Source organism: Taurulus bubalis (assembly GCF_910589615.1).
Source record: "Taurulus bubalis genome assembly, chromosome: 3".
Lineage (NCBI taxonomy): Eukaryota > Metazoa > Chordata > Actinopteri > Perciformes > Cottidae > Taurulus > Taurulus bubalis.
Genome location: NC_136591.1, coordinates 41,821,651 through 41,833,477, shown reverse-complemented (window position 1 = coordinate 41,833,477; position 11,827 = coordinate 41,821,651). Strand labels below are relative to the sequence as shown.

The 11,827-nt window shown below is 46.2% G+C and overlaps 1 protein-coding gene across 1 annotated transcript; it reads left to right on the top strand.

The window, feature by feature from the left end:
* Positions 1–5,598: 5,598 nt before the first annotated feature.
* Positions 5,599–10,353, top strand: trim2b (tripartite motif containing 2b; the record flags this gene model as incomplete). The annotated part of the gene is made up of 13 exons (XM_079216336.1): positions 5,599–5,697; positions 6,280–6,428; positions 7,121–7,301; positions 7,405–7,664; positions 7,759–7,897; positions 7,995–8,180; positions 8,448–8,643; positions 8,767–8,870; positions 9,001–9,168; positions 9,300–9,468; positions 9,722–9,792; positions 9,968–10,108; positions 10,201–10,353. The coding sequence occupies 13 exons, from the start codon at positions 5,599–5,601 to the stop codon at positions 10,351–10,353; spliced, it is 2,016 nt and encodes a 671-aa protein (XP_079072462.1).
* Between the last annotated feature and the right edge of the window lie 1,474 nt (positions 10,354–11,827).

The window sequence follows — 11,827 nt, the reverse complement described above, 5'->3', positions numbered from 1 at the left end:
TAGTAAGGCGGACAATCATAATAGTTATTTTTGATAATTAATTGTAAAGATATTAAATAGTTAGAAATAAGATAACTGTAAAAGTTAGCAGGCGCTAAAGTAATAAAATACAAAGAAATAAAAAAGCCTAATTTCTCGAAAGAGCACTCCATTTTTATTTTAATAAATATATGTTTGTGTAAAAAAAAGAGAGTTGTTCTGACGTGATATCAGAGGGGAAAGAGACATTGTGACACACAGAGAGAGAGAGAAAGGGAGGGATGAGAGAGGGGGAGAGAGAGAGGGAGAATCAAACGCCCACACATCGATGACCCCCCCCCCCCCCTCGCTCCTCATTGGTGGATGCTGCAGCGAGGCCCGATCGATGCCTCCTCCTCCTCCTCCTCCTCCTCCTCCTCCTCCTCCTCCTCAGCCTGGTGCTGCTGCAAGCTGCTGGTGTTGCCGTGACGATGATATCCACCCCCCTCCCACACACACACACACACACACACACACACTCTGACACTCACACACACACACACACAGTACAGAGGAGAGGCAGCAAACAAGACGCTATCATGACGCGATGGCTTCAGGCTGAGAGCAGAAACACTGAGGAAAACATGGTGAGAGCTGGCTTTGCTTTTTTTGGGGGGGTTTTGGTGGACAGGTGCATTGATGGATGGATGGATGGATGGATGGATGGATGGATGGATGGATGGATGGATGGAGGAATGTTTGGGGATGACAGTAGCATCTGTAGCATAGTGTGCTTTCCTGAGAGAGAGGGATGAGAGAGGGAGGGAGGGAGGGAGGATGGACAGATTGCAGAGAGCGAATGAGTGAATGCAGGCAACTCAGCATTAGAGCAAATTACAGTGTGTGTGTGTGTGTGTGTGTGTGTGTGTGTGTGTGTGTGTGTGTGTGTGTGTGTGTGTGTGTGTGTGTGCGCTGTCAGGCCCGTGCACACGGCATGTTAGCATCCTGCGCTAGCAGTAACAGGAGATACGTCACTTCTGTGAAACAGATCCACTCTACTGTTGCAGCTACCGGTGGATTACCAAGCAGGTTTATTACTGAGGGAAAGACCATCACATGACTACTGAAGACACACAAAACGACCAGAAGGATGCACACAAAAACAGCACAAAGTGACGCAAAACGACGACACAGAGACATGAAATACCAAAGAGATAGAAGATGACTAAACAACCTAGAAAAGCTGCAGACCTCACCGTCTCAGTCGGGTCCGCTGGAGACCCAGAAAATAACCACACAGATATGCAAAATGGCCACGAAGTGACGCGACTCGGCAACTAAGAGACCGAAAACCACAAAGACAAACAAAACAACCACAAAAAGACACATAAGAGATGCAAAGTCAACAAATGACAACAATAAAAAGCATGAATCGACTGCAAGCGACATCTCTGAGGTGTTTGTGCCTCAGACTTCGGGTTCACCTGCAGACCAGATAGGTCCTCATCCAGGTCTCGTTCTCCTGTCGGATGATGCGCTGCAGCCTGCCCTTGTCCTTGGCAGTGGCTGCAGCGTACCGGAGGGTGATGGAGGAGCAGAGGATGGACTCAACGATGGCAGTGTAGAACTGCACCATCATTTTCTTTGGCAGGTTGAATTTCCTCAGCTGCCTCAGGAAGAACATCCTCTGCTGGGCCTTCTTTGTGATGGAGCTGATGTTCAGCTCCCACTTGAGGTCCTGGGAAATGATGGAGCCCAGGAAGCGGAAGGACTCCACAGCGTCGACGGGGGAGTCGCACAGGATGAGAGGGGGGGTGGGGGCTGCATTCTTTCTGAAGTCCACAACCATCTCCACTGTCTTCAGGGCGTTGAGCTCCAGGTTGTTCTGGCTGCACCAGGTCACCAGGTGGTCAGTCTCCCACCTGTAGGCAGACTCGTCCCCACAAGAGATGAGTCCAATGAGGGTGGTGTCATCCATGAACTTCAGGAGCTTGACGGACTGGTGACTGGAGGTGCAGCTGTTGGTGTACAGGGAGAAGAGCAGCGGGGAAAGAACGCAGCCTTGGGGGGAACCGGTGCTGATGGTCCGAGAGCCTGAGACGTGTTTCCCCAGCTTCACGTGCTGCTTCCTGTCATTCAGGAAGTCTGTGATCCACATGATGGTGTTGAAGGCAGAGCTGAAGTCCACAAACAGGATCCTGGCGTAGGTTCCTGGAGTCCAGATGCTGGAGGATGTAGTGGAGGGCCATGTTGACTGCATCGTCTACAGACCTGTTGGCCCTGTAGGTGAACTGCAAAGGGTCCAGGAGTGGGTCAGTCAGGGATTTGAGGTGGGACAGGACCAGGAGTGGGTCAGTCAGGGGTTTGAGGTGGAACAGGACCAGGAGTGGGTCAGTCAGGGGTTTGAGGTGGGACAGGACCAGGAGTGGGTCAGTCAGGGGTTTGAGGTGGGACAGGACCAGGAGTGGGTCAGTCAGGGGTTTGAGGTGGGACAGGACCAGGAGTGGGTCAGTCAGGGGTTTGAGGTGGGACAGGACCAGGAGTGGGTCAGTCAGGGGTTTGAGGTGGGACAGGACCAGACTAGAGGCGTCTTCTGTTGAGAGGTCTTCAGAAAACCCAGATGTTCCCCGTGAAAGAGATCAGATTACCAGAGTTTATATTCCAAAGGTTTTCATCTAGAACCCCTTGGAATATAAAAGTGTTCTGGGTAGAACCTCAGGCCCTTCAAGAAGAACCCTTTTGGAACCCTTAAAGCAACGGTTCTCAAAAAAGTGACTCCTCATGATTTGTGCGTTTTTCTACCAAAGTCCAAAAGTGAGTCACATGACATAAACACATTCTAATGGAGATGAATTCATGTTCTGTGAAGGAGAAAGAAAGACAGAGAGGGTTCTCTTGCCTCTCGTTCTGTAAGTGACGGATACAAACAGCCACCACAGTGTCACGAGGCCGACACACACACACACACACACACACACACACACACACACACACACACACACACACACACACACACACACACACACACTGTCCCATAATCCTTTGCAGCATTGTACTGCAGAGCATCCTTGAATGGAGGGGGGTAGCAGCAGACTTAGGGGTGAAGCGTGTTTGGTTGTCTGAAGAAAAACTCTTATTTGCAAAGTGTGTGTGTGTGTGTGTGTGTGTGTGTGTGTGTGTGTGTGTGTGTGTGTGTGTGTGTGTGTGTGTGTGTGTGTATGTGTGTGTCGGAGGCGTTGAAACAGGGTTATGAACAAGATCACAGGCACCTCATTTGCATAACCCCTCCCCTTTATGAACTATTCATGAGAATATGGAGCTCATATTTTTACACACAAGAAGATGAATACATATATAAACATATAGAGAGACAGAGGCAGCCTGGAAGAAAAACACAAAGGAAACCGGATGAGATGTGACTGAAATAAAAGTATAAGTATAAAAGAATAAAGGGGAAATGAATAACGCTTTAATTTAAATTACATTTTTAATTTAAAACGAAAGTATAAAAAGAACAAGGTGGATTTTACAAAATATTATTTCAGGACTGCAACAATGTGAACCATGTTCTACATTAATAATGCAATATTTTATGTGTTATATGTTATTTTAGTGGAATATAATACCCCAAAAAATAAATAGAGTAACAATTTTTTTTTACAAATACTGGTAACATAATGTAAATAAAAAAAAAGTAAACCTAAATAGTTATAAATAAATCAAACAGTTAAATCAAACCCTCTCAAAACTGAACATTATTATCTTTGTAAATGTACATTGATTGCTTAGCTGTTTTGTTGGGCTAGATTTCGCAGGTGTACCTAATAAAGTGGCCACCTATTGTACGTTTGAATTAAAATATGTCAAATGTTTCATTAAACCGGACAATATTTATATTATATTACATTTTTCTTTGTTTTGTTACGAACAATTTCTGATCAGGTTGGAATTATTTCCACTTTCTCCATAAAATTGTCAATAATAATTTATCCATGAAAATAATGTCATGGATAAATCTGAATTAATTCCCTCAAATCTGTAACTGTTAAAATGTCGTGCCTGTGAGACACACACACACACACACACACACACACGTGCGCTACTAAATTTGGGATTTTAGGATTAAAAGGGCCCACGACTGCTTTTCTTTCTCTTTTTTTTCATCTCTCCCCGAGCTCCTCCCCATGCAGACCGTTACCGTGGAAACCGCAGCCTCACTCTCTTTCCATCACTTTGAAGACATTTTTTTCCGTGACCTAAATTTCTGCTCCACCTTGGAGCTCTTCATTTGGCTCCTCCCACTTCCAGCTGTTGTCCCCCCCGCCCCCGTCTGTGGATCGTACCATCTGCTGCCGGACCTGCTGCACACATTCCTCAGCACGGAGCGTACCATCTGGGGGGTAATTAAGGGGTGTGTGCGGTGATCTGATGCGCCACCTGGAAGGAACATATGGACGTTAGAGGGGAAGACAGACTGGGAATATTTGTGTGTTTATCCCATTATTCCAGATGACAAGTGACATCAACACACAGTAGCATTAGCATACGAGCTAACACACAGGTTAAATATAACCATCAAACATAAATAACGAGGGAAATGGATTCAATGCAGACGTCGAGCTCTGGATTTAAATGAGGAGGAAAAGTGTCTTTCTTAAAGGGCCAGTGCATGGTCTGGCGGCATCTAGTGGTGATGTTCCAGATTGCAACCAACTGAAACTTCTCCCGTGTGATAAGCGTTGTAGGAAAGATTTTTAATTTCAGGTGATTATACATTAAAGAAAACACACTTAATATTATATACTCGTCCCTGCTGCACACTGTTCCTTTAAGTGAGCCCGGTTAGACTGGATGGACGAGATCATAAAAAGGTCTCAACGTCGTGCTCAGTGCTGCCCCCTGGTGGCCATGTTTTATTTTACCCGCACTGCTGCAAACGTAGAATGTGGGAAATGAAAGGGTGACAAATACTCCCTCAAACCTAAACCCCACTCCATGGGAGGAAAGTTCCCAGTGCTCAGAGTAAAGATGCCAACGTGTTCATCCATGTTGTTAATCCTCTTGCCCTCTCTTTTCTCCCCAGGCTGTCCTCCGTTTGAACTCCTCTAGGAATTAAACCAACCAGGTCTGCCCCCCCTCGCAAAATGAGACCTAAAGAGGATTAGACGGCTGCCGACACTATAATTCTTCCGGATTTTGGGTGTTTCAAGAGCCTTTTGATTGTTCTGGGAAAAAGAAGGCAGGAGGACATTTTACTTGGATGTGATGGAATAATCTCTGACTGCCGGCTCAAGTGGACGTTTTGCAGAAGAAAAGTGGATGATTGCACACAAACATTACCAGAAAATAACACCCGCATCTGTGGTCCTGCAACTCTTCTGTGTGGGAACGTGAGCACAGCCCCTCTTCTTCTCTGAGAGAATGAAGTCGTGCCTCTCTTAACATCCAACAAGTACCATAAGTAGTTAATGTGAATGGTTCCTATCGCATGCATGATGGAATAAAGTGTGAGACGAGGGGGGGTTTCCAAAAAGCAAAGGCTCTAACCAGAAGGAGAAGCGTCCAGCCCCTTTCCCCTGGCTGCAGCGTGGGATAAGGGGTGTGTTCAGAGGTTCACCCCCACCAGGCTGCCGCCCGCAGATGGAGGCCCACCAACACTCGCCAGATAGCAGCAGTGAGGAGTGCACAGTCCTGGAGGCTCCGCCCGGAAAGAACGCCTGCCCGCTGCACGCAGGGAAGGTAGGGATGCAACACACCGGACGGGCTCGAAAGAGTGTGCGTACCGTGTGTAGATTCTGGGACGTCTAGCGACTTCACATCGGCCGCAAACAATCCAAGTGCTGCTGTTTCTACCCTCAGATATATCCGTCACACACAAAAAACCTCTGAAACTCCCTGGAGTTTGCCCACAAGTTGGAACTAAAACTGAGACATGAACCCCCAAAACTGAACCAGATTGGTACCCAAACCCAACCTTCATCAAGCCATATTTGTGCGTTAGTTCGTCCATTACTCATGACATCTCACTTGGGATACGATGTCAGATCACAAGCGAGGACTCAGACAGAGAGAGACTTTTGACTCCAGGCCTAAATTTTACGCAACCAAATCAGATTATCAGCAAAATATGTTCCTGAGAATTAAAATAATTGAAGTTCATCCAAACCAGTAGATCCATAAATTGAGATTATAGTACAGTCCAAATATCAGCTTCTTAGCGGATTTTGTTGTGGATATTATGTCGTTTGATCCAGATCTCCCTGTAACTGGACCTCCATCTTCTTTTTGTCTCGGCCACCATGTTCGCCGTCTCCCCTGCAGGTGGCAGAGCTCTTCTGTTCGGCCTGCGAGAGTGCGCTGTGCGAGGACTGCGTGCCGGACCACGAGGAGCACCCTAAGGTGCCCCTCAGCCAGGCCCTGGAGCAGCACCGCAGCAGCCTGCAAGAGAGGCTCGGGGGCGTCCAGAGCAGGTGCACAACTCAGTGAATGTGGCTATAAAACATCATTCAGACTCAGTCATAGTGGTGACACTTATTAAATATATAATCACTGTAATGTCACTATCCTAAGTTTAATAAGTAAATTAGTGTTAGTGAGACAGGATGAAATGTCGATGTGAAGATGACCATTATGTAGTACTAAATTAGTACTTAAAGTCTCTGAAGGAAAACATATACAATATTCAGAAAAATTGGCCCCTGGGAGTGTCATATTTCTATATTTGTAATTATTTGATTATTATTGCGGTTGCATTTATGTCTGAGCAGCATTTATAATGTTTCAGATGTTGAAGGGCTAACTGTTACATGTTGTTGGCTAGTTTCAGCTTTAACAATACATCACACTATAAATACTAATAAAACAAAAAATCTAAATTTGCAAAGTCACTGTAGCTGTGAATTAAATTGCGAAAGTACAAAGTATAATATTTCCCTCTGAGATGTTGTAGAGTAGAAGCATAAAGTGGCATGATATGGAAATCCTCAAATTGGAATTTCTAACACAGGGAATATAAAGGCATGAATAACTGTTGTGAAATGAGAGGAGAAGCTGACATCTGGTGGATAGACAGGGAAATGCAGGACAATGATGGAGCAACAAGGACAAAACAGCAGAGGTTACAATCCCCCCCCCCTTTCTCTTTCTATATTCATCCCTGCAGACTCCCTCAGATTTCAGACGCCCTGTCCTTCGTTAAGGAGATCCTTCAGCAGCTGACCGGCCAGAGAGCTTCCATCGAAGAGGACATCCAGTCGAGCTTCGAGGATCTGCACAAGCAGCTGGATGTCCGGAAGAGTGTTCTGCTGATGGAGCTGGAGGTCACGTATGGACTCAAGCAGAAGGTGATTTTGGTTATGAGTGCTCTGAATCTTTTATGTTTGTAAAAGCACCGCCTCTCCTGCCTCGAGGCGACATCACAAAATAAACCATGTCATCCGTTTCCAGGTCCTCCAGGCTCAAGTGGACAGCCTCGTGCGGGGTGAGGGGGACCTCGCAGACTCCTGTACCCAGACGGAGGAGGCTCTGGCTGGGGAGCCGTGCGCGGCGAGCATGCAGGCGGAGCAGGAGCTGCAGGAGAAGCTTGGGGAGCTGGCCGGACTCGGCCTGCCGTGTCAGCCGCAGGAGAACGACCAGCTGGACCTGCTGCTGGAGACAGACGGGCTGAGGAAGTCCATCCACAACCTGGGGACCATCGTCACGACCAGGCGAGACACATTCAGGCCCTGTAGTATGAAAGCATTTTCTTTTTTTGCATTCAACGCCACTTGACTGCCACTTGATTTTCCTCCTCTTCCACAGTGCGGTGGCGAGCCAGAGCGAAGCCATGGGTGCCGGCCTGGAGCAGTGCATTGTAGGACATCCTGCCTCGGTCACCATCGTGACAAGAGACAAGTCGGGGGGAGCCTGCAAGAGCGGCGACGCGATCCTGTCAGCGGAGGTTGGTTTTTAACACCCCAAACTCAAACTAAATGTTGTGCAATACTGCGGACAATTTGACGGGAAATAACAGAAGGCTACTCGTGTGTTTAAACAAGGTCTTCACCCCAGACGGAAGCATCGTGGACGGGGAAATAGTGGACCACAAGAATGGGACCTATGAGTTTGTGTACACGGTGCCGAAGGAGGGCGACTTCTCGCTTGCTCTCCGTCTGTACGATCAACACATCAAAGGAAGCCCCTTCAAACTGACCATCAGCCGGATCTTAGAAGCAGAAGTGGAGGTGGGTGTAGCTTGCATGTGGGTGGCTTTGTCTTCACTATCTAATAACAAGATGCCATAATTGCAGCGATAACGGTGCTTACTTTGATTTCATGCAAACCAGAAGCGTCACGTCACAGGAAGCATCACTTCCTTTGCTATGCAATTAACTATTTTAAGTGTCTATGTTTTCTAAATAAAAAAAACGGCTTACACCACATTTGGGAAAGGTTTATCACGTTAACATGCACATGAACTAAACACCGACAATTCATGCTACCATCTCCAGGTGTCCCCCTCCACCACCACAGCAACCAACTCAGCAGCCTACGCCACCCCATCCACAGGCTCCTCTGAGGGGGCAAAGAGACGAGGGAAGTCCCCCGGCCAGAAGAAAAAGGGCTCCAAGAGGGCCAGCAGCGCCCTAGGAACCCCGCGACGCAAGACCCAAAACCCCATCGAGGACGACCTCATCTTCCGGATTGGTGCGATATCACAGCTTCGGAAGCTTAAGCTATTATGAAAGCTACAACATTACAAGTTACCATTTTTAAGCTTGGCATTTTGGTTTACTGCTGGCTGCATGCGTTTGATTTGAATCTCTGCAGGAACGAAGGGAAGGAACAAAGGAGAGTTCACCAACCTTCAGGGAGTGGCGGCCTCCTCCACTGGCAGGATCCTGATAGCTGACAGCAACAATCAGTGCGTTCAGGTAAAACTACGTTTTCACCTCTCCAAAATGGCTGTTTGAAGGTTCAGGCTTTGTTTTGAAGGTTAAGGGTAGATTTAGGTTTGTCAGTTAAGGAATGCATCATGTCCTCACAAGAGTCTCCCCACTTCAGATTTTCTCCAACGAGGGGGAATTCAAGACTCGCTTTGGCATGCGGGGGCGGTCCCCGGGGCAACTGCAGCGTCCCACCGGCGTGGCCGTGCACCCCACTGGTGACATCATCATCGCCGACTATGACAACAAGTGGGTCAGCGTCTTCACCAGCGAGGGCAAGTACAAGGTAGGTACTCCGATGTGGCTTTGAGGGAATGAAGCGTTAATGTAAGATGAAAAAAATGTAAACTCACATGTCATGTGTTTGTTTTTATTATTGGTTCTTCCTTCTCGTTGGTCATATTTGGCGTCCATCAGGCAAAGCTTGGCTCTGGTCGACTCATGGGGCCGAAGGGCGTATCCGTGGACCAGAACGGTCATGTGATCGTGGTTGACAACAAGGCGTGCACTGTCTTCATCTTCCAGCTGACCGGCAAGCTCATCGGCAAGTTTGGCAGTCGAGGCAACGGCGACAAACAATTTGCAGGTAGTGTTTGTCCCAAGAGATGGACCCTTGATAGTCTCTGATGTTTAATGGACAAAGATATGTATCTGTGCTTGCACTGAAAACTGATTGTTGTGCAGCTGAAATTTAAGGTGCTTAAAGAAGCTGAAGTGTCAGTTAAAATGTAGGCCATATAGCATTTGAGATAAGTATTCGCACTGAAAGCAGTTGAAGTGTTGGCGGAAGCACTGAAAGCCCAACCTGTTTTTTTTGTTTCGTTGCTGTTGTCCCGAAGGGCCACACTTTGCAGCTGTGAACAATAACAATGAGATCATCGTGACTGACTTCCATAACCACTCCGTCAAGGTAAGGCCATACTGACCAAATACCTTTTCCCTTGACCCATATATAATGAGATGATCCCTTTTGTCAGGTGTTGTCCAGGCGAACAGGTATAGATCTAATTTATGGCTCAAGGACACGTCAACATGACTCGTCAAAATGGTATCATGATATATTACTATTTCCTTTTCCTTGTTAGGTGTTCACACCTGAGGGAGAACTGGTGTTGAAATTTGGCTCCAATGGAGAGGGAAACGGCCAGTTCAACGCTCCCACCGGTGTAGCTGTGGACGTGAATGGGAACATCATCGTAGCTGACTGGGGCAACAGTAGAATACAGGTAACAACCAGCTTGTAGTGACAAGAAGCCCCTTCCAGGGAGTGTTTGCAATACTAAGAACACATGTTCTCTCTTTGTTAAAACCCTTCCAGGTGTTTGACGGCAGCGGTTCCTTCCTCTCCTATATCAACACGTCAGCGGACCCTCTGTACGGACCCCAAGGTCTGGCTCTGACCTCCGATGGACACGTGGTCGTGGCCGACTCTGGCAACCACTGCTTCAAAGTCTACCGCTACCTGCAATGATGGAGGCTCGGATGGAGACATGAAGTGGAGGAAGGGAAGAGAGACGGAGGGAGCAGTTGTTGGAGTATAGAGGGATATGGTGCACGATGTCAAATTCTAGGAATTATTGCATGAACCTACTTGCAACGGATGGAGAAGAAAGGGGGAAGCAAAGAAGAAGGATTAGCCATCATTATATTATTAGACCTCAATGAAACTGCAAATCTAGTTTTGACATCTTTTGGAATAAGTATCATCGTAGTAATTATCAGAAAAATGAAACAGAGGATGACAGAGAATGGTGGTACAAAGATTGGCCTTCAAACTACATTTAAAGTGTGAAGAATGACGAGGATATTAGCAGATGAGGGAAAATAGAATGATGGTGGATTCAGGAGTTCACTGGACCTCGTCAAATTTGAGAAACATCGCAGCGTGGGACCCGGGAGTGATGCAAGGCTGGAGTAACGACAGTTATGCAACGACTAATTCTTGATGTCAAACTCAAACTCTTGAAGTCCCTCTCTCTCCCAGCATGGCATTATTTGAAATCAGAGGAGTGGACAGAGGAAAAAAGGCTTTAAAAAACAAAGAAAAAAGGGAAGAGCAAATCAAGGTTGCGCAAGGAAACCACTGCTTCCTAAACCCACAATAGAGTGAATGATGGATAAAGGCATCACAAAGTATACAAGACGAGAGTGTATGAATAAAGGCTGAGGTTTTGGAGAGAATTGAATGGAAGGTAAACGTTTTGTAATGTTCTGCCTTCTCATGTTGTATGTAACAGAGAAAACAATGACCAGTTAGCTAAAAGAGGTCCACGTCTTAGTTTGACATAATGTCTTACTCCCGGTCATTACCACAGATGTCTTGTGTTGCTTTTTAAACCATAATATTACATTTGTGCACCAACTCTGACTCTGAGGTTGTCAATGTGCTCTTGAGCAAAGCACGTAACTTTAAACTGGTCCAACCGGAAAGAGGACCGCAGTTGTGAACGTGTAAATCTGTAAATATGCTCCAACAGACTGCTTCAAAAGAACATCATTGACTACATTGTTGAATAAAGATTCACTCCAAATATTATCAGACTAAGACATGGGCCACTTTTAGCCTATAGTGCATTGTTTTGTCTGAATAAGGAATGTTTATTTAGTTTCTTGCCATATGCTAGTATACTTTAAGTTTTGGGCAATAGACTTAACATTAGAAATGATTGCTTGACTCTGACTCTGATTGTCTGGATTGGTTGTTTCAATTGGTTGATTGACATTGACAAGCAGCAGCATCTTCTTATCTATGCTCGGTTTGAGTATTCATATATTTTTTTGTAAGGACAGGGGAAAAGAAATTAAGGTCTATAAATCTATCTTATATATTTGTGAGAATACCTTTAACAATATCGTGTAAAAATGTTGGAATCAGTAGCAATTTTACACGCTTGTTTCTGCAAAATTGTATAATGTTTCCATTCATTTTTTGACATTGCCGAGGA